The sequence below is a fragment of the Budorcas taxicolor genome, chromosome 16, assembly GCF_023091745.1.
Source record: "Budorcas taxicolor isolate Tak-1 chromosome 16, Takin1.1, whole genome shotgun sequence".
Taxonomy (NCBI): domain Eukaryota; kingdom Metazoa; phylum Chordata; class Mammalia; order Artiodactyla; family Bovidae; genus Budorcas; species Budorcas taxicolor.
In genome coordinates this window covers 8484488-8512424 of record NC_068925.1, presented here as the reverse complement: position 1 = coordinate 8512424, position 27937 = coordinate 8484488, and the positions used below count along the sequence as shown (strand labels likewise).

General features: G+C 48.9%; 1 protein-coding gene across 1 annotated transcript in view; it reads right to left on the bottom strand.

The window, feature by feature from the left end:
* Nucleotides 1–27937, bottom strand: part of LOC128061892 (plasma membrane calcium-transporting ATPase 4-like) — a 49362-nt gene that overhangs the window by 7993 nt on the left and 13432 nt on the right. Inside the window, exons 3-19 of the mRNA XM_052654293.1 lie at nt 26358–26615; nt 25753–25878; nt 25170–25295; nt 22159–22194; nt 20271–20432; nt 17729–17943; nt 17147–17389; nt 16411–16652; nt 15244–15475; nt 13964–14143; nt 13191–13278; nt 12445–12551; nt 6121–6312; nt 5494–5707; nt 4724–4935; nt 3665–3772; nt 1274–1450 (exon numbers count right to left, since the gene is read on the bottom strand). Coding sequence (XP_052510253.1) covers nt 1274–1450; nt 3665–3772; nt 4724–4935; nt 5494–5707; nt 6121–6312; nt 12445–12551; nt 13191–13278; nt 13964–14143; nt 15244–15475; nt 16411–16652; nt 17147–17389; nt 17729–17943; nt 20271–20432; nt 22159–22194; nt 25170–25295; nt 25753–25878; nt 26358–26615 — 2918 coding nt within the window. The remainder of the gene's footprint in view (nt 1–1273; nt 1451–3664; nt 3773–4723; nt 4936–5493; nt 5708–6120; nt 6313–12444; nt 12552–13190; nt 13279–13963; nt 14144–15243; nt 15476–16410; nt 16653–17146; nt 17390–17728; nt 17944–20270; nt 20433–22158; nt 22195–25169; nt 25296–25752; nt 25879–26357; nt 26616–27937) is intronic.

Sequence of the window (27937 nt, the reverse complement as noted above, 5' to 3'; positions counted from 1 at the left end):
CAAGTAGCTGATATAGTGAGGATATGATAGGCAATGGAGTGATTTACATCCAGGGCAGGATAGAGTGGGGCAGTATGAGATTCATCAGCTACTCAGAATGGCATAAAATGGAAAACTTACAAGTTATTTATTTGTGGTATTTTTCACTTAATATTTTCAGATTGTGGGTGACCACAGGTAACTGAAACCAAGGAAAGCAAAGTCATGGATAAGGGGCGATCACTGTCTCTACCTTAGAATATTCATTTCACCTTTCTTCCCTAGAAAGTGGTGGGCTTGACGAAGGAACTTTTGAAACCACCTGCAGTGCTATTTAGAGGGTGAAATTTACTTCTGGGATCTCTAGCCAATCTGCAGAGAGGCATAGGCCTGTTCTCTGGAGAACACCTTTGAGAACTTGGGGATTTCCAGTTCCCTGAGACAGGAAATTTTAGGACTAACACAATAGAGGTATGTGAGGGAAGAATAGGGAAGTGCCTAGACCAGGCCCTTTACCCAGGAAAAGGTAGCTACAGCTGCTGCATGAAAGGTGGGGAGAAGAAGTTACTGCAGGGCTAGAGGCATGGCACTTCTGAGCAGCAGGAGCAGCTTCTAGCCCATTTCAGAGATCGCAGGAAGGGAAATGGTGTGAAGAAATTATAGCCTCTTCTTTTCTGGGGAGAAAATCTGAACCTGTAAAAGACACTCAGGCACTCAGAGACTACTGTGATTTATATACACTTAGCAATAAGGTTCCCCATCATGGTCTTACATTTTGAGTGGGGAAGACATAAAAGGGTGAGTTTCTTTTACAAAGATCCTCCAGATAACATCTACATTCCCTTAATAGCCGCTTGAGGATGTACAGTAAATGTCTGCTGGGGATGATGGTGCAGAGATACTGTCTGAACCCTTTCTTCTGCAGGGTCAGGAAAGACTGAACATTTCCCACCGGAGGTTAGGCCTAGTGCTTACAAGAGACTGTAAGCAGGAAGATGCCTACCTGTGAAGGGTGGGAAGCGGCCTTCAGATAAACCCAAAGCTAGAGGACCATGCTAGCAGCTGGGGTCCTGTGCTCTCGGCTCTCCACGATCACTCTCCTCTCAGAGGAGCCCAAACGGCCGCCTCTGCCTCTGTCTAACTTGAAGCAAGGGAGCTTGGGCTACCCACCAGTGAGAGGGCCTTAAGAAGGGTAGAGACACTGGCCACCAAGAACTACTGCCCTCCCAACACCTCCCAATAAAGACGGATGGGATTCCTCCTCCAGGGCAAGCACAGGCCACCATCACCATACCTGAGTCTGGATACGGTTCAGGCCCCGGAACCAGAGGATCTGGCCTCGGCGCAGCTCCATCTCTGCGTGGTCGATCTCATCCAGCCCCTCAGCATCCTTGGTGATCTCCTCTTTGGTGGTGCCGTGCCCAGCCTCCTTCAGGAACTTCAGGGATTGGGTAGGTATCGTGCAAATGACCTGAGAGCAGGTGCAGCAGAAGGGGAGACGCCAGGATCAGGGCGAGAAGAGCTGTCACTCGGCCGCGTGCGCCAGGCTCTGGGCAAGTCACGCTGGGCCCCAGCACCCGTCTCCCTGGGAGGGAGAGCAGAGAGAGAAGCACCAGCCCGCCTGGGCCAGCATCTCCCAGGGCCCAGCCAGCTGTCTGCGCTTGCGGACGCTCGAAGGAGAACGTACATTCCAGTGTCTGACCAGCATCTGCCTTGTGACACACTTTATTCTCCTCCTCCTGTCTCGGTTCTCTTTTCATTTTGCCGTCTGTCTCTTAAGGGAATGCGTGATACACGGCAGGAATGCGTGCTAAAGGCTGGGAATGTGTGGTATACGGTGGGAATGCGCAGTACACGGTGGGAATGCGTAGTATAGGGTGGGAATGCATTCTACACGGTGGGAATGTGTGGTACACAGTGTGAATGCGTGCTACACAGTGGGAATGCGCGGTATAGGGTGGGAATGTGTGGTACACGGTGGGAATGTGTGGTACACGGTGGGAATGTGTGGTACACGGTGGGAATGTGTGGTACACGGTGGGAATGCAGGGTACACAGTGGGAATGCGTAGTACACAGTGGGAGGGGACACAGACAAGCATCTGGGGCAAAACATGGCTGGGGACAAAACGGTCACAACGTGCGTGTGTGCACAAGGGGGACGGAAGGCTGTCAGAGAGGAGGGGTCCTCTTCTCAGTTTCCACATGCTAAGTGATTCCTCCTTTATAAAACTACAGTGAGAGGACCCTGAAGGTCTTCCTGGGCTTCAGGTGAGAAAGTGGATGGGGCAGCCCACAGAAGAAGGGACATATGCATATTCTCAGAGGACATGGAGCAGAAGCTCGGGCTTGCGATTCAAAGTGAACCACTCAGTAAGCTCAGTGCCTGCCGGTCAGCTCTCCTTTACAAACAAGAAGAGGAGCAGACAGGGCTCAGCTGCGAAAGGGGGGCCGCGTGAGCAGTCCTACGTGGAGTCAAACGTTTGAAACAGAACGTCCACATGCTGCTTTCGGATGCTGGAAGGAGCTGTTGTGATACAGAAGGAAGGCTTCAAGGCCACGTGGCCACATGTGAAACTCGATCCAGGTGAGTGTTTCAAACAGTACATGAAACAAGAAAGCTTTAGGGACCCACTGGTAAACGAACAGCAAACAGAGCAAGTTGGAGGGACGTGTGTTAGGAACTGGGATAGGGGTTCATCAGGGAGGCAACTAGGAGGTATGGAAGAAATAACCAGCAGGTCTATGCGGGAAAGCCTACAGTCCTAGGAGGAAACTTTGGGACCAGTTAGAGCAAAGCCTCCATTACTCAGGTGGCTGGGCACCGATCAGTGGAGACCCGGGGTCTACAAAGCAGAAGCAGAGCCCAGGGCAGAATTAATGATGAGGGGAAGTTGTAAAGTGGTATTAGGGAAGGAATCAAACTCTTATCATACCTGATTATATTATTATAATGTTAATAGCTAACATTTACTGCGTATTTACAAGGTATTAGACATTTGTCTAAGTCATTTCTATATGGAAACTGGGTTGCTGATTAAGAATGATTCACAATGGCCTTGCTATCCTGAGTTGAAGAAACTGAGGCAGAGCTGCTAAGAAATGTACTCACTATGATTCAGTTTGTAAAAAACCAGGATTCAAACCAAGGTAGTCAGTTGCAAAGTCTGGGCTTTGAACCATGCGCTATAATGCTTCTCTAGAGACCACGTGAGTCTGAATTTATCTTAGGTGATGGTCAGGCATTCATCCTGGATAAGGTGACGGTGACAAACAGCAGAGGCAAGGGAGTCCTGCTGCATGAGGCAGAGCACGCACAGCCAGACTGCAGCTTCACTGCAGACACGGGCTTTGTAAATGCTTCTGCTTCTAAGACCCTTACTTTTTCCTTTTTAGCAAAATCAGCACTGAAAATTTCCACTTCCATCTCAGAGAAGCTAAGGGATTTGTCTGTCTCCAGGCATGATTCGAGAAGCAATCAGAAGGCTCTGAAGTGCCAGGCACTAATCATTTGGCTTGGAATCCTTCAGGATGGAAAGAACCTGAAAGCCTGGTGGCAGAGGGAATGGGGAAGCAGAGCATGAAGGTCTGGAGCTGGGGGTCTCCAAAGCCGCTTGCTCCATCTCATCTAGGGGAGGGGAGGTCTGCTGGCTGTGCGACCGCGGGAAGGCTGTGTCCGTACTCACCTGGCCCCACAACAGCTCTCCAAGACCAATGAAGAGGCACCAGAACCACTGGGACAGGGTGAGTTTTGTACAACTGAATGGTCTGCCCCCAAATTCCACGATGATGATCTAGAACAGACAAAGAGGCGGCCTGTGACTGGGAGGCAAGTAACAGGTAGCCAGCCCTCTAGTCAAGACCACCAAAGCCACGTCAGCTCCCTGCCCCAGGATCCCTGCGGTGCAAACCCTGGTCTGCTTGTTGGGGAAGGAGAAAGAAGAGACCCAGATGGGGGGAAGGGAAGAGAGACACCAACAGTCTTTGCAGAGCCTTCTGACGGGGAGTTTCCAGTCACTATGAACACTATTAATGCAAAGGCGAGGGGATCAAAGGGAGCTAAGGGCTTCCTGTGACGGAAGCCAACAGTGATAGAGAAGGGAAACTTAGGAAGTGTGCGAGTGAGGAAGAGGCAGACACTCTTGTGCTCGTCACCTCTTGCATGGCACCTGTCTTGGGACATCTCTGACGGTGGCAAGAGGAAAGGTGCTCGATCTTTTCCCCAGCAGGGCAGTCATGCCCTTGACTCCAGCCCCGCAGAGTCGACATCAGGCTTATCTGCAACTGCACATGGCATCATGCCATTTCTTCTCCTTTACTCTTGAATCGTGTAGCATTTTGTACCATGAGCCCTTCCAGAACAAAGCGGCAGGGACAGAGAGACGCCTATTCGGCACCTGTATGCACATTTCAAGTGCGCCGGTACGGGGCATGAAAGGGGTTACAAGACAGTGACCTTCCTCCCAGTCACTGTGTTAAATTTCTGTGTTCTAGAAAGTTAAGGAAAGAATTCTACAAATTTTATTTTATTCACTACCAACATGCTGCCGTGCACTGGAGCACTCGACATAAGAGGGATCCAATTCTAGAGAAATGAGCAAATGAGAGCCAGCTGGGAAACCCAAAGGGTGCAACCCGCAGCCTAAGTCCCTAGCCCTCTTCTGGGGCACCCAGGCAATCCTGGCTTCCAGCGTCTGGCCTTTATTTTCCCAGACCTTCTACCCCAATCCTAGCTGGAATCTCACCTGGCCGATGAATGTGCCCAGCACCACTGAGCAGAAGATGAGATTGTGGAAGATGCCCGAGAAGACGTTCCTCTCCCCGTGGATCTTGCGGGAGTTGATTTCGTTGAAGAGCTGCATGAGCACGAAGGTGTTGAAAATAATAGTGTAGTGCTGGCTGGGCGGAGAATGCAGAGGCGCTCTCCTTCCGCTGTCAATGTCAAAGAATTTCTCACCTAGTTGGGAGAGGGGTGCACCGGAAGATTGAGTACACTCTCAGGGAGGGCTGAGGTTGAGTCAAGACAGATGAGTGGGGCCTCACTTTTGCTTAGGGTTGGTGTCCACTCTAACCGGTCAGTGTCCGAGCCACACGGTCACCAGGCGTTTTCAGTGTTAGCCCTGGTCTCAGCATTTCTGACCTTCTCTCTCAGTTTGTTCCATCAATATCTGCCTTCTTGTGGCAATGCATGGTGGTAAAACTACACGTGCTAGAGTCTGGCAGACATAGGTTTGAAACACAGTGCTGCTATTTACTCAATATGTGACCTAAGCTTCAGTTTCATGATCTCAAGAAAGGTATCATAAAGTTACCCCTGAGAGATTCTTAAGAGGAGTCAGAGAATGCCATAATGCACCACGGCGTGGGAACAGAGGTGCACCCAGTGCGCGAAGAGGCTCCTGCCCCACTGACTCAGCCTGGGCCCTCCTCCTCTCGGGCCCCTCTCTGCCCATCTCCTTCTCGCACTCTACACGCTGGCCCCCACCCCACCCTCCCCAACCTCCCCGTGGCTCACCCGCAAAGACAAGGAAAAAGATGACGGTGAGCTGATAGACGGCGTGACCCAGGATGTTCTTCATCATGGTGCGCGAGATCAGAGGCTTATTGCGCCCGTAGGGCCGGCGCTTCAGCAGAGAGTCTGTAGGAGGCTCTGTGGCCAGGGCCAGTGAGGCAAAGCTGTCCATGATTAGATTAACCCACAACATCTGCACGGCCTTCAGTGGGGAATCCTGGCAGGAAGAACCACCACTCCTTTTAGCTTTCCTTGCAGACGACCCCTCACCTCACTCGTCAGCCTCACCTTTGCCCCTGAAAGGGCCTACCTCCTGCTATCCAGCTGAGTCACACTTGGAAACTTATTTAACCTCTTTGTAAAACGGGGATAATGCCTATTCTACAAGGCTGTTTATGAAGATCAGAGAACCCCAAATAAGTGCTTAGCATGCTGGCTAACAGGTAAGTGCTGCATTAATGGTAGATACATGATCATCCTCCCACAGGAGCAGATGGACTCGGGAGAGCGAACTCCTGCCCCAACACCCCTGCAGAAACGCTGGGCCTTGCTCCTCAGCCGACACACTGTAACGTCACACCCCTTGTTTCTTGGCCCCAGCCCCATCCCTCCCATCTCAGCTCATCCCACCTGGGTGATGCAGGCTCCAGTGAAGGCCACGATCACGGCCACCACGTTGACAGTGAGCTGGAACTGCAGGAACTTGGAGATGCTGTCGTAGACGTTCCGCCCCCACATCACTGCCTTCACGATGCTGGTGAAGTTGTCGTCTGTTAGGATGATGTCGGAGGCCTCCTTTGCCACGTCTGTGCCTGCAATACCCTTAGGTAAGAGGGGGGAGGAAAACAGTGAGGAACTGGAAAAGGAGCTCATCTGTACTCGGAACCCATTTCCTCAACTCCAAGAAGCTTCAGAACTCGGCACAAACACCAGAGGGCACAGCAGCCACACGAGCTCCACAGACTAAACCAGCGTGTTCTGGTCTTCTCCCCTAGAGGAAAGGAAGGGGAATGTGCCACTGTCACGTGTGCAAAAGGGCACCAGGCCACAGTGCCAGCACTGCACTCCTGAACTGAGGCTGGAAATCACAGTCACCTTAGATATTCCACGGTGCCAGCACTGCACTCCTGAACTGAGGCGGGAAATCACAGTCGCCTTTGATATTCCACGGTGCCAGCACCACACTCCCGAACTAAGGATGGAAATCACAGTCGCCTTTGATATTCCACGGTGCCAGCACCGCACTCCTGAACTGAGGCGGGAAATCACAGTCGCCTTTGATATTCCACGGTGCCAGCACCGCACTCCTGAACTGAGGCCGGAAATCACAGTCGCCTTTGATGTTCCACGGTGCCAGCACCACACTCCTGAACTGAGGCCGGAAATCACAGTCGCCTTTGATGTTCCACGGTGCCAGCACCGCACCCCTGAACTGAGGCCGGAAATCACAGTCGCCTTTGATATTCCACGGTGCCAGCACCGCACCCCTGAACTGAGGCCGGAAATCACAGTCGCCTTTGATATTCCCCGGTGCCAGCACTGCACTCCTGAACTGAGGCCGGAAATCACAGTCGCCTTTGATGTTCCACGGTGCCAGCACCGCACCCCTGAACTGAGGCCGGAAATCACAGTCGCCTTTGATTTTCCGGTCTCCTGTCCCATCTACTTCTCCAGCTTAGAGAGCAATTAGAAGACAGGGGAAAGGTCCTTTCTGTTCTACCTTCAAATTAAATATCCACTTTAAATCCTTATGTCCCCCACACCTTGAAGTCACTCTACGTTCTTTCCTAGAAGGAGCAGTCTAGCAGCACGGTTCAGATATCCTGTCCTTATTCAAAATCCTATTTCCAGGTAACCACTCAGTTCAGTTCAGTTTAGACGCGCAGTCGTGTCCAACTCTTTGCCACTCAAGGTTTGTAAATAGACATACCAGTGGTTGAAAGCAGTGCTTGAGAAACACTAAACTTTCTAATCTGGTAGTCAAAGCCTTCAACAAGTGAACTGTGGTTCATTTTCTAAACTGCTCTTATATAAGGTTTCTGCTCAAAGCCTACTGATTTATTCACGACTCCCTGAATTCTCTCACTCACTTCGAGAGTTCAGTCTTCCACTTGCACCCTTTGTCCAAGCCTGGAGCATCCTCTTTCCCCTTCCATTTAAATCCTATCTATCCTTAATGAAGTGAAAGTTGCTCAGTCATGTCTGATATCTATCCTAAAGGCCCCGTAAATTAATTAAGCCCTGCTTGCTAAACAAAACTGTTCCTAACATCCCCAGACCGTACTTCTATGCCATGTCTTATAACCCCTAAAACCTACAGAGAAGCTTGTTTGTGAATCTGACCTGTACCATTAGATTATTTGTTATGTTTACCTGGTAGTATTATTTTCCTATCCAGATTGCAACAAATGAATATCTGTTAGATATACTATATAATTCAATTTCCCTTTCAAAAGATTCTCTAATATATCCACACAATTCTGTACTATGCACTGGGAAAAGAAAGAAGAGAAAGAAAAAAGAAAGAAAGAAAGGATGTCTTTACATTGTACTACTATGGAATAATCTCCAAGTTAGGTTGTTAAATGAAAAACAGCAAGGTGGGGAAAAAAGAGTATATAGTGTGTGTACAGATAAACATAGCAAGTGTCCCTTATTTAAGAGAACGGGATATGAAGATACTACACATTTGATTGTATTTTTAAAGGAGCGAACAGAAGGATAAACTAAAAATCAAAGATGCTATCTGTGGGATTAAGAAGGAGGCAATAGGCTGGAGGTGACAGGGATGGAGGCTAGACTTCTATAAACAGACCTTGTTCCATATATTTTAGTTTAGAATCATGTAACTACTTCGTATAGGTGTAAAACAACATTAAGTGTAAAATAAGCAATCTCAAAAATGGAAAAAAAGAAACCAGCCCAACACATGATATAATGAAGTGGTATAACCAGCTGATAGCAAACCACACAAAATGAAAAGTTCTAGGTGACTTTCTGAAAACCACAGTACTTTGATCCTACATCTGTAGTAGGATATACCTACAGGATAAAAAGAACTATAAGAAAAATCTTTACCTGTTTTTAGTACAGTAATTGTATTATTATTGCTCTCTTGAGACTATTCCATATATATTAGGATAAAGCCAATAATAATTACGTTAATACCCTTAGATCAATGTAAAATCAGGGAAGTAAAATTAGGAAGTTGGTTCTAGAATTCTAAATTTGAATTGGAAATGCCAATATGAATTCATGAAGCATTCTACCTTTAAAACAAAGAAACACAAAACCAAAAAGCAATATAAAAGATGTATTTCCTAGCTTTGTCCACTGAAAAGTTCTAGAAACAATAATTTACTCAGAAGTAAAGAACACCCTGACATTCAGATTGTGTTCTCTAAATGCCATTTCTCACTAAAGCAACGCAGAACTCCTCTGAAAAGTGGATGATTCTAGATCTAGGACTAGAAACATGCACAACGGATGTAGAACATCTCACCGTGCAAGAGGCCGAGAGCGCTATTCCACAGAGAGCTGAGGTCACACTCACAGTGCTCAGCAGAGTGGGAGAGGCTAATGGTGGGTCAGTGTGAACATCAAAATGACAATACGGGCAATGGGCGGAAACACATCACATATATTTAAAAGAATATGAGCTCATAATGATATTTTAAGAAACAATTAACTTTTAGTAGTTTCAGTTCAGTTCAGTTCAGGAGCTCAGTCGTGTCCGACTCTGCGACCCCATGAATTGCAGCACGCCAGGCCTTGCTGTCCATCACCAACTCCAGGAGTTCACTCAAACTCACATCCATTGAGTTGGTGAGGCCATCCAGCCATCTCATCCTCTGTCATCCCCTTCTCCTCCTGCCCCCAATCCCTCCCAGTATCAGAGTCTTTTCCAATGAGTCAACTCTTCACATGAGGTTCATTGGACAACTTTGGAGGATCCCCCCAAAATCAACTCATTGCTCTGGGAACTGGTAAATAGTGGAGAAAAATCAAGCATTTAACCTATCTTTCACATAGGAGCTGAGCCAAAGAGTTGATGAAGGTAATTTTCTTTTTATAGAAGTATTCAAGTTAATAAAGAAAGAAAATCAGAACATTGTCATATTGCAGCCCTTAGTGAAAGATGGGGTGTAGAATCTGACTGCTCATAGAACTAAATGCTACTTTATAGGAAATACAAGGGCACTTTAAAAGACATAAGGATATAATCAACAAAATCCATGACGTGGTATATCCTACATAGGAAAACAAACTGTTTCCTTCAAAATTAAATAGCTAGGGAAAAAGATGCAAGGGTTTGTGAAGAAAAGAATTAACACAGCATGGTTGAGACTATCTTGTGAAAGGTCTGTTTGCAAGGCTGGCACTTGGTTGGCATCTGGTAACTTGGCTCTCAGAATGTGCTCAGTCAACATTAACTGAAAATCAGTTAGCAATTCACTAATTTTTCTTATTTTCCATTGAAAACCTGCTTCCTTCTAGGAGTCTGGAATCTTAGAATATGCACGGTTGATGGTGCTTATATGGCCAACCTTAATAGAACTCTAGGGTGCCAAATCTCTGATGCATCTCTCCGGGCAGAAACATCACCTGCATCGCTACATTTTCATTGCTACGGAAAGCAGGTGCTCTTTTTGACCCCCTCACAGCAGGGAGCAATCATAGCAAGCCTGCATGTGGATTCCAGACCCTGTCTGTGACTCTGTTTTACTAGATTCTTAGTATACCAGTGGATTAAATCTTAGCCATGAGTACAGCTGGAGGCTGCGTCCCCTGCGCCCTTCCAGTGAATCCACAAATGTGAAGGGTGGTCTTGGGAACCCCTGACACATAGGTCCTGTGGGGTCAGTGGTTCTCAAACTTTAGGGTGCGTGAGGATCACCCAGAGGGCCTGTTCAAGCACGGAGTGCTGGGCCCCACTGCAAGGTTTCTCACTCGGTAGATCTGGGGCGAGGCCTGAAAAATCTGCATTTCTGTAGGTTTCCAGGCAGAGGCGGAAGAGCACACTTCAGGAACTGCTATTATAGATTCATACATTTAAGAGATATATCAACCAACCACAGTGTATGGATCTTGTTTGGATTCCGATTTGGACAAATAAATTTAGAAGAACAAAAATCTTATGAAAAGAAATGTGAACACGGACTAGATAGCTAATGATAGCAAGGAATCTGGAGAAGGAAATGGCAACCCACTCCAGTGTTCTTGCCTGGAAAATCCCATGGACAGAGGAGCCTGGTAGGCTGCAGTCGATGGGGTCGCTAAGAGTCGGACATGACTGAGCGACTTCACTTTCACTCTTCACTTTCATGCACTGGAATGGGAAATGGCAACCCATTCCAGTGTTATTGCCTGGAGAATCCCAGGGACGGGGGAGCCTGGTGGGCTGCCATCTATGGGGTCGCACAGAGTCGGACACGACTGAAGCGACTTAGCAGCAGCAGCAGCAGCAGCAAGGAATCAATATTGCTGTGAGACAATGGTTCTTTTAAATATATTTTATTGATACATAGTTCTCTTCCAGAGACACATACTAGATGAAATGATATAACATCTTGGAAATGTTTCAGAGTAATCCAGCTGGAGAAGGGGAAATGTGTATGTGTGGGACAACACTGGCCCACCCAGCAAGATTTATTCTGGGTAATAGGTACCCGGGGATTCAATAAACTATTCTATTTTTGTATGTTCTTGAATTTCCCTAGGATAAAAACTTTTAAATTTTGTTTTCTGGGTAAAGAGAGCACCCTAAAGATAGATTTCTTGAATCACCTTCTACTGCTTAAAAATCACCAACAGTTCAAAATGTATGGGAAGCTTACAATCATTACCTACTTGAATGTGAGAATGTACTTTGCTATCTGAGGGCTTCTAAGTGTCCCTGAGCATTAGAATCAACAAGTGTACCTATTTAGAAACACGTAAAGATTTCTGTTTGGGCTCCAAAATCACTGTGGATGGTGACTGTAGCCACGAAATTAAAAGACGCGTGCTCCTTGAAAGAAAAGCTATGACCAACCTAGACAGCATATTAAAATGCGGAGACATTACTTGGCCAACAAAGGTCCGTCTAGTCGAGGCTATGGTTTTTCCAGTGGTCATGTATGGATGTGAGACTGGACCATATAGAAGGCTGAGGTCCAAAGAATTAATGCTTTCAAATTGCGGTGTTGGAGAAGACTCTTGAGAGTCCCTTGGACAGCAAGGAGACCAAACAAATCCATCCTAAAGGAAATCAACCCTGAATATTCATCGGAAGGGCTGATGCTGAAGGTGAAGCTTCAATACTTTGGCCACCTGATGTGAAGAGCTGACTCATTGGAAAAGACCGTGATGCTGGGAAAGACTGAGGGCAGGAGGAGAAGGGGACGACAGAGGATGAGATGGTCGGATGGCATCACCGATTCGATGGACAAGAGTTTGAGCAAACTCCACGGGGTCGCAAAGAGTCGTACGTAACTTAGCAACTGAACAACATACATTCTGGGGACCTGGCCCAGATGCTACTGAATCAAGATAGCTGACTGTCAAACCTTGACATATGTGATTTTAAATGAACTTTCTAAGTGACTCTGATGCTCCTGGCCTCATAAACAGAGTGATGAATAGTGCTAACTACAGAATAAACACTTTCCATGTAGAATGTGAATTTTCTATAGTGTGCCTAGGCAGACAATATGATCATATTCATGGGTAAGTTTCAGTTTGTCTTATTTTCCTGGGTAATGAAACCTCATGATTTCCCTGTCTTCATACTTCATGACTCCCTCATTAGATCTATTATTATTGGCCAGGCAGGCAGGTGAGATGGAGTTAGAGAAAAGAGCACAAAGCAGGCTATGATGGTCCAGGAAGCAGAAGGGTACCAGAGCCTGTCTGGGCTTCCTTCTGGCGCAGGCAGCTTGCAGGCAGAGAGAGATGCTACGCTGAGCTGCTTACCATGGCAAAACCAACGTCTGCTTTCTTCAGAGCCGGCCCGTCATTGGTGCCGTCACCGGTGACAGCCACCACCTGTTGCTGGTCCCCGACAGTGCTGTCGATGATGCCTGGGGAGACAGGCGCACCACAGTGAGGTCGGGGGCCGCTTTCCCACAAAAGATGCTTTTTGGTCTTCCTCTCTAATCCCTGTCACTACCTCCCTTTTTACGCTCTGTCCTTCTTTTTCCCTATGCTGGAGGTTTCATAGCGTCACCAAAGGGCAGTAAATTGTCTCACAGGTAGCAATCTAAGCCAAGAAAGCCTGACCTCATTGGATATCCTGTCCGGTACATCAAGACAGCTATTATGCAGTCGAAAAAGCACTGCACGATCTGAAGGCAGAGACCCAGAGGCTGAACAATCTATTTACCAGTTCATTTACCAGTTGGGCAATCCGGATAAGTTACGTGTCGTCTCAGCCTCAAACTTTCTTTTTTGCAGAATGGGAAGAGCTTAACCTGTATTGCCTAATTCCCAGTACTATCGACAAGCAAGATATGATGATGTTTAAAAACGACTTCATCATATAGCTTATACTCACCAGGTGCTCAGATGTTTGCTAACCTGCATGTTCTTCCCATGAGCTGGGAAGCTCTCCTAGGCCTCCCTATTCAGGATGGAGAGTTGCTTTGGCTTTGGTTCTGTATCTGTGCTCGCCCTGGTCTGCCTTCCTCTATCCCAGGCACCTGCTCAGGAGCCGACCTCACCTTTCACCAGCGTGTGCTTGTCAGTGGGGGAAGACCGCGCCAGCACTCGGAGCTTAGGCCAGATCTCGTCCAGCTTCTCCTGCTCCACCTGCAGTAGCAGACACACCTGGGTCAGTCAAGCTCAGAGCAACTGCCAGGAAAGTCCACAAGCGCCAAGCTCCCGGGGCAGCTCATGTCCCAGGGCCCTCTAGGAGCGTGACCCTGGCCTCCAGCGGAGGCGAAGCAGCCAGCTCGGCTCCGAGAGCGGGTTCACGGACAATGACCGTTCAGGCCCTGCTTGTCTCCTTTTCCTCCCGATTCCCTCCCTGGGAGCCAACCCCCTAGTTTTGAGACCCGAGACGGAAGATGGGACCCTTCGCTGTTGGCTGAAGTAGTGCCTCTGAGGTCTTCGCTTCGATCTCTACTTAGACCAGAAGCTGTGGCCTTCCCACACCCAGATCATACCCTGTCCCCAGCCCGAGCCCCTGCCAGTCACAGGGCAGTGGCACAGGAGGGGCGGGGTAGAGGAAAATCCGGGAAAATCATCCCACGACTGGAGAAAATGGGGAGATGTGAAAAGTGAGTCTCCAAGGTAGCTTGTGAATGAATCCAGTGAGAAGAAAAAGTTCCCAATTTTACTGTCTGAGCAGCTTTGGCAAAAGGCACGTCTCACTATGAATAGATTTTAATTTAAAAACCATCTACTTTCTCCCACCTGTCCTGGATGCCTTACACATGCATCAGCCTTCCCCTAATGAAGGAGAAGGCTCTGATTCCCACCACCTAAAGCTCACCTCGCCCTTCTCGTTGCGGATGAGGCGATTGAATTCTTTGCCTTCTAAGCACAGAGAGTCGTCCCCGGGTGTCACGATGCCGCACTTGGTGGCGATGGCACGGGCTGTGTTGATGTTGTCCCCTGTCACCATCCTGACAGTGATGCCCGCTCGCTTGCACTTGGCAATGGCTTCTGGCACCTGCGGAGAGTGAAGCAAGCGGAGAGGAGAGCTGGGGGTGGCGAGGCCTGGCCATCGGCTTCTGCTCAGCTGTCCCTCACTGCGGACAGGAGAGGCACCCTGGAAGTAGAACCACGCGGCAAGAGCCAAGTCTGGTCAGCTTTGTATTGCTTGGTGCCACCTTACTTCTCTCCTACCCATGAAACTCACATTTGAATTTGCCTTATTGCACCATGAGTTGAGGGCTTCCCAGGTGGCGCCAGTGGTAAAGCACCCGCCTGCCAATGCAGGAGGCATAGGTTTGATCCCTGGGTTGGGAAGATTCCCTGGAGGAGGGCATGGCAGCCCACTCCAGGATTCTTGCCTGGAGAATCCCATGGACAGAGGAGCCTGATGGGCTATAGTCCACGGGGGCGCACTCAGACACGACTGAGCGACTTGGCATGAATGCACGCACCACGAGCAGAAGGGGAGCTCTGTCTCGGGAGCCAGGTGTAAAAGCTCCTTCTCTCACTCACAGTTTAGATCTCTCAGCAGGGCATGCTGGACCTTTTGAGATTTTACCACTGCCTTCCTTTCCAGCAGAAGTTTTAACTACCTTCCACCCCTGGCACATACTCCAACCACATCAGTTCTTTTAAGTTTCCCAATTGCATGATACCCCGTCATTCCTCCAAAAGTTGAGAGTAGTGTGGAGCTACTCCACAGGTGCCTGACAAGATGTGTTGATTGAAGGGACGTGACTAGAGCCCAAGTTGGTGTCTCAGTTAATTCCATCTCCTCACTATTCTTAAGTGCCAAACTGTTATTAGCCCAGTAAAACCTATGCTTCTCACCCCATAGATGGCATGAACCACAGGAAGTGGGATTGCCACTTTGTATTAGTTCAGTAAGCTACAGAGTTCTGTGAAGCAGGAAGCACAGAAACATGTATCCCCGCAAATGAGAAGCAGTTAGGTGACTTGCCTAAGTTTCCTACAGCTAGAAATGGAGCTGGTCCCGCAGTTCCCGTGACTCCTGCATGGTTGCTCATTAGGTCACAGCGGGCCAGTGCAGGGGCCGTGGTTGCTGGAAGACTTCCCTTCATGCTTCCCAGCCCTGTTCCCAAGTCAGAGCCTCACCTCCGGGCGCACAGGGTCCTCGATGCCCACCACTGCGATACAGGTCAGCTCAGTGAGGATCTCACTCTCATTGTCCCATGGGGGCTCTCCATCATTGAAATCCCGGTAAGCGATGCACAGAGTCCGCAGCCCCTCACAGGCCATGGGCTCGATGACGGTGCGGACCATCTCATCTCGGTCCTTATTCTTGAATGGCATGGCCTCCCCCTTTTTGTCCAGGATTCGATTGCACCTGGGAAGGTGCACAGTCAGAACACAGTACCCCGCCTCCCGCCCAGTGTGCTTCCACACATTACAGACACTGACCACTCTGCATGACTCCTAAAGACACTACCATGTGGCTGTAAATCTCCACTCATCACCCAGAGCTGAGCCCCTGTACCCAGGGTGGGGTGGCTGGTAGGTGGACAGAGTGCGTCGCTCTCCCCTGTCACCTGCTCCTGCTCCTCTGGGAACGCAACACCGAGAGCCATTCGTGGGTCGCCTACTCTTTTGAGCTTCTCAGTGGTAGAGAGATATTCTCAATCCCCAGTCTCTAGAGGACTCAGGCCAGAGGGTGTGGGCAATGACAGAGTGTCACCCATGGTGGTGCTAAACCCATGCTGGGGCACTGGGTTTTAGCTACTGGCCCTGTATCTACATAGGTCAACCTTTAACGCCCTATGGATCATCTAGCCACTTTGATTATGCAACTTCCTGTGATCAGAACTGAGAATGAAAAGGAAAAGGAACACAGAACTAACATTTCTAGTGCTTACTATGTGCAAGGCGTTTTTCATACACTGAATCATTTAATGAGAGTAACCCTGTGAGATAAGTGGGTATCATCTCTTCAGAATAGGAAATGGAAGCATGGATTGCCCAGGTCTGAACCCTGCCTGGGCCACTGTCAGTTGTATCGCCTCTAGCAAGTTACTGAACTTCACCACACCTCTGTTTCCTCATCTGTAAAACAGGGATAGTGACAGCATCTGCCTCGAGCTGCGAAGTGTAAGTATAGTATCCAAAGTACATAATCGTACGGCTTGGCCAGAGCCAAGCTCAGATCTTGTCATGATGTTACCGCCCGGAAGGAGGGTCCGCTACTATCCGGGTGGCTCAGCATGGGGCCGACACCCAGACCTCCCTGACAGGAGGACCCTGGGGGAAGAAGCTGGGGGGGCTCACTTGCGCAGGATGATCTCGGAGGCGCCCTTGCTGTACATGCGGTAGCCGCCGCCCGGCTTCTCAATGACTGTGCTCATGGACTTGCGCACCGAGTTGAAGGTGTACACCTTGTGGAGCTTCTCCTCGGGCACCTCGCTGCGCACGGCGTGGTAATCCTGCTTCAGGTCCGAGACGAAGCCCAGCAGGGCGCACTCGGTCTTGTTGCCCACCTGCCGGGGCAGGCCGCCCTCCTTCTCTGGAGGCTGGAAAGAAAGGCACCGGTGGGCTGGCTGGGCGAGGGGCCGGCCAGGGGAGGGCTCCCTCAGGGGGCTTTTGCAAGTGTGCCCAGGCCCAGGGGGCCGCGGGCTGTGGTGACCTGGCCCCGGAGCCACCCGGGGCCTGGGGTCTTTTTAGACGCCGTGGGGCTGGTGCTGGTGCCTCTAACACTCTCTCTTAGCTTCCAGAAACTAAGTGATTTAACCGTGATAAGCTCAATTCTGCTATCAGCATGAGGCCTCTTCTTAGAGATCCTGCCTTTCCATGGTGATTTCACAGCCACAGATTCCTACCTGCCTCACTCCCCCACCCCATCTCCCAATCTACTTCCACGGATTATTCCCTAGTCTCATCCCAAACACGTTCACTGGGGAGTGGGAAATGGGAACTGGGATGGCAATTCAGGCAGAATAAACGGGAGAAAAATCAATGGTTCCTTCCAACTACCCATTTTAAGTGTCCTGGCAAAAGAAGAGCTTACCAGAATCTTAGAGGTGTAGGCACTGTTGATGGAAATGCCATTGACAATAAGGTCCAGGACCTTGGGCACAAGGTCATCAGGGCTTGGGATCTGGTGGTAATGAGTGTCTCCAATGTAAGCCTGCACCACACTCATGCGGTTCATGGTCAGCGTGCCCGTCTTGTCCGAGCAGATGGCTGTGGCGTTGCCCATGGTCTCACAAGCGTCCAAGTGCCGCACCAGGTTATTGTCTTTCATCATTTTCTACAAAGGAGAATAGATGAGACTGCAGAGGGCCAGCTGCACTCTCCAAAACACAGGTCAAGGGCCATTTTCTAGCCAGCAACTCTCCGCATTTCATTTCCTGCTCCCATACAAAAATGCAAGATACCATTTTTGTAAACCCTCTTAAGATGCTACTGGGTTAGGTAAACGTTGATGTAACTGATCCAGGTGGTCCTTCCAAAGTGCCAGCGGCTTGTGCCCCCGGAAGGCATCACCCAGAGTTTATGAAGACAAAGTGGCCGTCCTTTCAGCAGAGCTGATTGGCGCCCCTCCCTCTGGTATGTGTTCTCAAAGAGCAGAGCCTCACCCCAGCCTCACCTTTACAGAATAGGCTAGTGAGATGGTGACGGCCAAGGGCAGCCCCTCAGGCACAGCCACCACCAGCACCGTGACGCCAATGATGAAGAACTTGACAAAGAACTGGATGTAGATGGGGGTACACTCGGCCAGCCATGGTCTGTGCTGGATCGCAAAGTTGTCGATCACAAAGTACAGAATCAGGATGAGAACTGTGATTGCAGACATGATCAGACCTGTCCAGGAAACAAATCATGTGAACCCAGGCTTGAGGGCATTCCTAGGGCCCTAACTGGAGACAGATATCTATCTGGTCATACCCCAAGGCCCTAGCTAGTCTCTGGTACTTGTTCATTACGGTGTAGGCGAAAGACATGATTTTGCATTCTAAAGACATGGGTATTAGTTTTGGTGCTGTGCCAACTTGACTCATGGCTTTGGACTGGTCTTGACCCCTCTCTGAGCCTATTTCCTCATTTATAAATAAGGGGGTTGGTACAGTTTTCCAAAAGCAGCATTTTAAGATTCTATCTCAGAGCTACTATCTTCCGACAAATCATGACATAGTGACTACCGTTACCTCTTTCCTAGCAGTTTATTGACTTTTTCTCTAGTAGACTGAGAACGCCAGGCAATTCACAATGTGTTCACAGCGACACCCTGTGGTGTTAGCACAACACCTACATAACTAACCCTCAGAAGAGCGCCTCCCAGCCTGTCTCCTGACCTGGCACAGAGAGAAGACAATAGCAATGGCAACTGTTCGGGCAGTGCTCACCATGGGCCAGGCAAGCACTTCCAGGGAGTAACTCATGAATCCTCACAACAATCCTGCGAGATAAGTTACTACTATCATCCTCTTTTATGAGGAGACGAAGGCACAGGGAGGTGTTGGTACGGCACACCAGAGGGGGACCAACCACCCTGGCCTGTCTGAGACTGAGCAGTTTCCTGGGCTGTGGGACTTTCAGTGCCAGAACTGAGAAGGTCTCCAGCAAACTGTGACAGCTGCTCACCCTATACATCCTACAATGGAAGAACAAGCTCTGGGTCAGCAAACAACTGGCCTGGGGGCTCCAGCTGCTGTACCTATTGCCTGGCTACTCTGAGAGCTGGGGGATCAATACTTGGGCACCTGTGTCTACCTGTGGCACAATATCTGGGAAGAGTTCTGCTTTCTGATTCATATCTTTGCTTTTCCCGAGGGCCCAGTGAGTCAGGGAAATCAGAGCAAGGCTAGAGATGATTATTTCAGTGAGGGCATATCCTGGGTCAGGACAAGCAAGGCATCGAGCGAGGGTGCAAACTTTAGGAAGGCCTTCACTCTCAGGGTAGTGCATTCCCTTGCTTCCTTCTGGTCCTTGGCCTCGCTTGATGTGGGAAGTACACAGAGACCAGTGACAGCCCTCAGTGGCCTGTTCTCCCTAAAGAATAAGATGGGGATTAGGAGCACAGCAGGAGGCCTTAGGCAGGAAGTGTTTAATGCTTCAAACCTGTGTGCCAGGCTCAATGATTTGATTTCATACTTCAGTTTCTCTTGTTCGTCTATTGTCTCTTTGCAAGGGGTGTCATGGTGTCAAAATTAGCTGGGTACTGGAGCTGAATGACCAGGCCAGGCTGACGCTCTGTCAACTCCGTGATGCTGAAAGTATTCTCTGTTTGTTTGCACTGTCCAATAGGGAGCCACTGGCCACATGTGGTGACCAACCACTTGAAACAGGCTGATGTGACCGAGGAGCCGAATGCTCAAGTGGATCGCCGCAGGTTCCTGCTTCTCACTATGTGCTCAGCAGAGCAGCAGCGCGGGCCCCACCCAGGGGCTTATTAGGAACACAGGTCCCACCCAGACTGCTTGAGTCAGCATCTGCACCGTAACAAGGTCCCAGGTGAACAGCACATGGAGAGATGCATTGGGCTAGACTCTGTAGTGAACACAGAGGGCTGTAAGGAAGTAAACAGCGGGAACAGACTGCTTGGAGGGATACCCACTGAGGAAGCAATCTTCCTTTCACTGCCTCTTCCAGCTCCATCCCTCCCCTCACCCTCCCCATCACCCTCTCCAGAGTCAGGCATGGAGAAGCTATTTCCTCTCCTGATGCACAGGAGTACCTTTAGTGACCTCTGCTCTGCAAAGCCCCTCTTTAATCATTGTCTTCTTTGCCTTCCAGTCCTCATTTTGAACTCATTGTTCTGTGCCTGGCCATTCCTATGCTAGAGAACTGCTCCCAGCCAACAGCAGCCTTCTCTACCCTTCAGGAATTTTCAAGCCAATAGTTGAGCAGGTGAGTCTTCCTTCTTGCTAATGTTTTTTTTTTTTTTTTCTTCTTGCTAATGTTTATCTCCCATTTGTTTGGGGCCTTTAACTCTAAATAGAAAGACATGTCTCTCTGCTAAAGCCAAGGGTCCAACAGTCACAGGGAAGGACACAGATTCTTGAACTGCACCAGCCACTTGGAATTTTCGGCTCCTTCCTGCCAGACCTGGTTGGTACAGAGAGGAGGTAATCAAAGTGGCGAGGAAGAGGAAGACTGACGGACACACTGAGAAAGCCCCACCTACTCACCAGCTTTCCCAATCTGGACAGTCAGGCGGGTCAGCTTGCCCTGCAGCACGGACTTCTCCTTTTTGGGCAGCTTGGCGGCCTTCTTCTCCTTTTCCTCACTGTCGATCCCCTCCTGACTGTCGAGTGGCTGGATTTCCAAGGACACTCCATCTTGGGTCTTTGCTAGGGTGCACACACAAAGAGGACAGGTCAGTAGGCAAGGAAGCAGCCCTGAGTAGTAGCAAGGGGAAACTAACAAGCCCCTTTGTCTCTTTCTGGAACACACCTTGGACCTCTGGCATCAGATCTGACCTCCCTCACCCCATGCCAGACAGGGAGCTTGACCTTCTCTTAGGGCCTTGGGAATGGTATCTTAACAACTGGAGGTGAAATGGATGGCTCTCCTCTTCAGTGGCAGCTTCCTGGCACGGTTTCAGAGCCCTGAGCCAGGTTTATTCCTGCAACAGGATTTGTCCTGCCACTCGGTGCTATTACCAACAGCCATCCTTCCTGGAATTCAGTGCTTAAAACAGTGAATCTTTACTGCAGAAAGGGGCTGAAGGGGAAGGTTAGTAAATATTCCTAGAGCATAAGGATCTTGTTGTTTAGCTGCTAAGTCGTGTCCAACTCTTTTGTGACCCCATGGACTGTAGCCCACCAGGATCCTCTGTCCATGGGATTTCCCAGGCAAGAATGCTGGAGTGCGTTGCCATTTCCCTTTCCAGGAGATCTTCCCGACCCAGGGATCAAACCTGCATCTCTTGCATTGGCAGGCAGTTTCTTTACCACTGAGCCACATGAGAAACACATTAGGGTCTTAGTTGGCTCTTTAAAAGGTTCCCCTCTCTCTCTACATAGATATAGATTTTCATGGAAGAAACCCAGACCCCAGACACAGGGTATTTTCCAGTTCCCTCTTATATTAGTTGAGCAATAGGGGAAGGAAATCTCCTTTCTCCCCTGTCTGATGAAGGTAGGGAGGTACAGAGTACCTTTCCCTAAGGGAAGAAGTTGGTATGAGGGACTCTGGAACAAGAGAAGGCTGGGATAAAGACAGACATAGAAATCCATTTTGCTTTAAAAAGAAGAGTTAAAGAGATCTGAAATTTAAGAATTACTTTTGTTGAGTCCTGGTTTTCCAAAGTGATGTCTTTATTTCTAAAATCCACTATGATGTGGGTTATGAAAAGAAAAAAGGCTCCAGGAGCTGTCTCAAGAGAGCAGTTCCTACTGGCCCCCAGTACCCCTCCAGCTTCACCCTGCAGAGCTCTGCTCCTTTGCTTAGGTGCCCTTCCTGAGAGACTGTCTCTGCTGTCAGACTCACAAATAAGACAGAGACAGGATGTAAACACAGCCACCAAAAAGGAAACACACATCAGATTAGGAAGAAGAAAACAGACTGTGGAGAGAACAAAGAAGTAGGGACAGAGGTTACAGAGAAAGGGCTCTCTGCACCCCAGAGAAGACTAGCTGAGAAGGCATCTAGATGGGAAGACGGCACCAAAAGAGGAAGAAGAGGGTGCAGGGACTGCCCATCCCAACCCCTTCCCCCATAAGGACCCTGCAGACTTCCAACCCAGAGACTAAGGGTCCTTGCTCTTTAACTCTGGCCAAGGGCAATGAAGCAAGGTCAGCACCCTGAGAAGAGCAGATCACCGCACAGGCTTCCCGAGAGAAATCTTGACAGGAGGCCCCTTGAGCTAACAGCAGAGGGTGCTGCGTCCCACCTTAGTTTGGGTTTGGCAGCTTGGGACCACCCCCAGATCTCTGCACCGTCCTCAGGATGAGGCATGTAGGCCACAGGAGCAGATAACAGATTTATGGAGAGGAACAGAGGGAAGGCAGATGGCCTGGAAAGGTCTGGTTTGAGTATGGGCAGGTAGAGATGGTAAATGAGTGGAAAGGTTACATTTGTTGCGATTTTCAGGGACTCCTTGTTTTTTACCTGTTTGAACAAGAAAGAGAAAAATAGGGTGGGGACCCAAAATGACTATTCAGAGATCAGATATCCAATTTGCCGGTCCTGTTCAGAGCCTAAAAGGGTGATAGCAAAGGGTCTGAGTTGCAGCGAAGGGGATGTAAAGGAAGCTCACACCTCTGTTTATCCCCATTTTTATTAGAGGCTCTCACAAATCCCTGGGGTATGGACCAGGCCACTCATGGAGGGGAATGCACACTCCCTCCTGAGCTGCTTGCTCCTGGAGCACGGTTGCTGTTGGGAGGTGCTTCTGGCTTGAGTCAAACCACTCGGAGAAATGGGGTGGGGCTTAGGGAGTGAGAGGTCTGAACTGTTTCTGCCTGGTGGCAAAGGCCGCACAAGGTGCCTCCGTGTCAGCTCACCAGCACCAGGCAAGCCTCCTCCTTACTCACTCTGAAGGCAGCTGCAGAAACAGGCTGGTTCCTAACTGAATGAGCTTTGTTGCCTTTTCATTAACTGCCCTTCCCTAACAGCTCAAGATGCACCTCCAGCCAAATGGTACAAATCCTCTCCTCCAAGAGAAGGAATGCTTAGGGAAAGGTGCACCTTTGGTTTGTTATCTTTCTGCCTTCCGTTTTTCCTTCTTTCAGGAACAGTTCAGTTCAGTTCAGTTCAGTCGCTCAGTCGTATCCAACTCTTTGCAACCCCATGAACCGCAGCACACCAGGCCTTCCTGTCCATCACCAACTCCCGGAGTCCAGCTTAACCCATGTACATTGAGTCGGTGATGCCATCCAACCATCTCATCCTCTGTCGTCCCCTTCTCCTCCCACCCTCAATCTTTCCCAGCATCAGGGTCCTTTCCAATGAGTCAGCTCTTTGCATGAGGTGGCCAAAGTATTGGAGTTTCAGCTTCAACATCAGTCCTTCCAATGAACACCCAGGACTGATCTCTTTTAGGATGGACTGGTTGGATCTCCAACGGACTCTCAAGAGTCTTCTCCAACACCACAGTTCAAAAGCATCAATTCTTCGGTGCTCAGCTTTCTTTATAGTCCAACTCTCACATCCATACATGACCACTGGAAAAACCATAGCCTTGACTAGACGGACCTTTGTTGGCAAAGTGATGTCTCTGCTTTTGAATATGCTGTCTAGGTTGGTCCTAACTTTCCTTCCAAGGAAAGCATCTTTTAATTTCATGGCTGCAATCACCATCTGCAGTGATTTTGGAGCCCAGAAAACTAAAGTCAGCCATTATTTCCACTGTTTCCCCGTCTATTTCCCATGAAGTGATGGGACCAGATGCCATGATCTTCGTTTTCTGAGTGTTGAGCTTTAAGCCAACTTTTAACTCTCCTCTTTCTTTCACTTTCATCAAGAGGCCCTTTAGTTCTTCTTCACTTTCTGCCATAAGGGTGATGTCATCTGCATATCTGAGGTTACTAATATTTCTCCCAGCAATCTTGATTCCAGCTTGTGCTTCTTCCAGCCCAGCGTTTCACATGATGTATTCTGCATATAAGTTAAATAAGCAGGGTGACAATACACAGCCTTGATGTACTCCTTTTCCTATTTGGAACCAGTCTGTTGTTCCATGTCCAGTTCTAACTGTTGCTTCCTGACCTGCATATAGGTTTCTCTAGAGGCAGGTCATGTGGTCTAGTATTCCCATCTCTTTCAGAATTTTCCACAGTTTATTGTGATCCACACAATCAAAGACTTTGGCATAATCAATAAAGCAGAAATAGATGTTTTTCTGGAATTCTCTTGCTTTTGTGATGATCCAGCAGATGCTGGCAATTTGATTTCTGGTTCCTTTACCTTTTCTAAAACCAGCTTGAACATCTGGAAGTTCACGGTTCACGTATTGCTGAAGCCTGGCTTGGAGAATTTTGAGCATTACTTTACTAGCATGTGAGATGAGTGCAATTGTGCAGTAGTTTGAGCATTCTTTGGCATTGCCTTTCTTTGGGATTGGAATGAAAACTGACCTTTTCCAGTCCTTTGACTACTGCTGAGTTTTCCAAATTTGCTGGCATATTGAGTGCAGCACTTTCACAGCATCATCTTTTAGGATTTGAAAGAGCTCAACTGGAATTCTATCACCTCCACTAGCTTTGTTCGTAGTGATGCTTCTAAGGCCCACTTTGCATCCCAGGATGTCTGGCTCTAGGTGAGTGATTACACCATCATGATTATCTGGGTTGCGAAGATCTTGTTTGTATAGTTCTGTGTATTCTTGCCACCTCTTCTTAATATCTTCTGCTTCTGTTAGGTCCATACCATTTCTGTCCTTTATTGAGCCCATCTTTGCATGACATGTTCCCTTGGTATCTCTAATTTTCTTGAAGAGATCTCTAGTCTTTCCCATTCTATTGTTTTCCTCTATTTCTTTGCATTGATTGCTGAAGAAGGCTTTCTTATCTCTCCTTGCTATTCTTTGGAACTCTGCATTCAGATGCTTTTATCTTTCCTTTTCTCCTTTGTTTTCCACTTCTCTTTTGTTCTCGCTTTCAGGAACAAATGAATGACAAAGACAGGGCTAACTCTGAGGCAGACATTCCCTCTCTGTTCCCACCCTTCTGGCTGTATCTCTCTTCCTGCTTACAGTTTCAGCAGGAAACCAGTTTCTTCTCCTGGATAGTTTTCCCTTAGCCTTGATGGTTCGTATAACCCCCCGTGTCTGAGGAAGAAAGTGGCGAGGGTTGGAGCCACAGCACACTGCCAGCCCGTTTGCACAGGCCTTCCACCTCATTCTCTTACAGCCACCAGTAAACGCAGGAACCGGTGCAACCTGACCGCAGAGAAGAGCCAGATCCGGTCTTCATTAGAGCACCGTGGGCAGTCAGGGATGAAACCGTCAGCTAAAGAAGGGGTTTGGAGATCTGTCCTCGTCATCCTGCAGAGTCTGCCAACCAGGTGTTCCACTGCAGACCCGCTCCCTCTCCTAGTCTGTCCATGGGGATGGGAGGGAAGAGGCTCTCCTGAAAGCCCCTTACCTTTCTTCTTCTTCTCTTCCTCTTCCCCCTCACTGGCTCCCAAGAGGGTAAAAATTATTCCAGTCTGAGAGTTGATACCCACAGCAGTCACTACCATTCGTCCAGAACCTTCCATTACATGGGTCCCTATATGAGAAAGAAGATGGGAGAAGAGTTTTTCCTTTTTTTTTTTTTAAATACCTAGCCATCCTTTGGTGTGAACACAAACTTGGAAGAGAGCAATCCCTCTTCCTTCCCCTCCTATGCATGGCATTATACGTGGCAGATAGTAGGCAAAGATCAAGAGCAAGCAACCCGGGGGGGAAGGAGAACAACGTGTGTAACGGCTTTGGGGTACGGCTCCTTTCCCACCACCCTCTCCAGCCAGCAGAGCCCTTCGAAGGCTCCTGTAGCATCTGCTCCATGGACAACCTCTGTCAGGTTGCTCAATATCCTTGTATTCAACCCACTGACATGCTACAGCCCCCGCGGAGCCTTGGGGCAGGAGTCGGGGCACGGTCGGAAGACAGGGCAAGGTCTGGACCGGTTTCTCTGGCTGTGTCTGCGGGGAGGGGGCTGGGGGCTGGTGTCGTCAGGGCCTCACCGGAGAGCAGCATGGGGTCCCTCTCCAAGGACTTCTTGACATGGTCCGATTCCCCCGTCAGAGAGCTCTCGTCAATCTTGAGGTCATTGCCCTGGATCAGGATCCCGTCTGCAGGCAGCAGGTCACCTAGCACACGGCAGTGAAGGGGCAATAGGGAGAGGGCAGGTGAGGACCGTCCGGCCTCATCTCAGGGCTGCTCCCGGGCCTCCATCTGTAGGCAACAGCCCAGGAGAGCCTGGAGAACCTCTGAAAGACAGCTTCAGATCTGACAACCTGCGATAAAACTCTGCTCTGGGTATTGTAAATTCAAACGGTTCCTGACCCCCAAACACCTTCCCATGGCCTGAATATTACCTGCTTGTAGTCTAAGACACACAGGGTACACTCTGACGTCTTTGGCAGTGTCAGTTACTGCTTTCTTTGAATTTCTTTTCCATAACCTCCTTAAACTCTAACCTAGAAGCTAACACAATTTGGGGTCTTACCTTTTTGGGTCCTCAGCAATCCCCAGCCCCCTTATGCCAAAGGACCTAGCCCTCTGATAGGGAGGGTGGCACAGGTGTAAGAAACAGAGCTAAAAGAGAAAAGAACCACAGAGCTCTCACCGTATTTGATTTGGGCAATGTCACCCACCACAATCTCAGCCACAGGGAGCTGAATGATGTGCCCATTCCGGATAACGGAGAACTTCTGCTCCTTCTTGATGCGGTTCTGCAGTCCCCGGAATTGCTTCTCCTTGCTCCAGTCATTGAAGGCAGTCACAAGCACAACGATGATCACTGAGAATAAGATGGCCGCGCCCTCAATCCAGCCAGCTTCCGCCTCCCCTTCGTCCTCTGGGCTACTGACGGCTAGACCACACTCTAGCCCAGGGAAAGGAGAGAAAAGGGTCACCGAGGGGCCTTTGCTGACATTAAAAATGGGGGTTGTGCTCCCGTAACTCCCCAGAAAAGAAAGCCAGGGGAAGAGAAGAACAGAAAGCTCGGGTAAAATAGCTATCCTGAGGACAGCGGAGGACGGCCGGATTGGGCATCATCTCGTCACCAATATAACTACTTATGTTTACCCAAAAAAGGCATACGACTAAACAGCATGGAACATGTCAATGAAAACTACAGGCAAGACACATATAGAGGCCTTACGACCCCCAGCACGGCAGCTCCCACTGCTATTTCCCGTGACGCCCAGCATGGGGACGGGGGAACTTTGGGGTACACGGCCTTGTTGGTTTAGTGAGGGCAGAGGATTCATAACATTCTGAATAAGGATTTACTGGGAAAGGCGGGGAAGACCCTGGAATTAGGATGCGTTGGAAGAATAGTTTACTAGTTATGTTTCAGTTTCCCTTGGAGAACTTACTCAGATAACGGGGTGGGGGGCGGGCACACACACAACACTTAAGCTATTAGGTTGGTGCAAAAGTAATTGCAGCTTTTGCATTGTTGAAATTTGCCATTTGCTACTGGAATACGTCCTTAATAAACGTGGCTATAAAATTATACATCATTTTAATGTGCATTTCTTGCTTTATGTTTTTTGTTTTTTTTTGCTAAAGACCTTTCTTGCTGTTTATTTTTATACTAAGACTACGGGAATGATGTTAGACAAGAAGGAAATGCGAGTGATTTTATTTGAGTTCAAAATGGGTCGTAAAGCAGTGGAGACGACTTGCAGCATCAGTAACATCTGGTACAGGAACTGCTAATGAACGTGCAGGGCAGTGGTGGTTCAACAGGGAAATGAGAGCCTTGAGGATGAGGAATGTAGCGGCCGGCCATCAGAAGCTGACAACGACTGACTGAGAGCCGTCAACGAAGCCGATCCTCTTACACCTAAACAAGAAGTTGCTGAAGAACTTACGTTGACCATTCTATGGTCGTTTGGCATGTGAAGCAAATTGGAAAGGTGAAAAAGCTCGGTAAGTGGGAGCCTCGTGAGCTGACTGAAAGTCAAAAAAATCGTCATTCTGAAGTGTCATCTTCTCTCATTCTACAAAGCAGCAATGAACCATTTCTCGATTGGATTGCGATGTGCGGCAAAAAGCGGATTTTACACGACAACTGGCAATGACCAGCTCAGTGACTGGACTGAGAAGAAGTTCCAAAGCACTTCCCAAAGTCAAACTTGCATCATAAAAAGGTCCTGGTCACTGTCTGGTGGTCTGCTGCCAGCCTGATCCACTGAA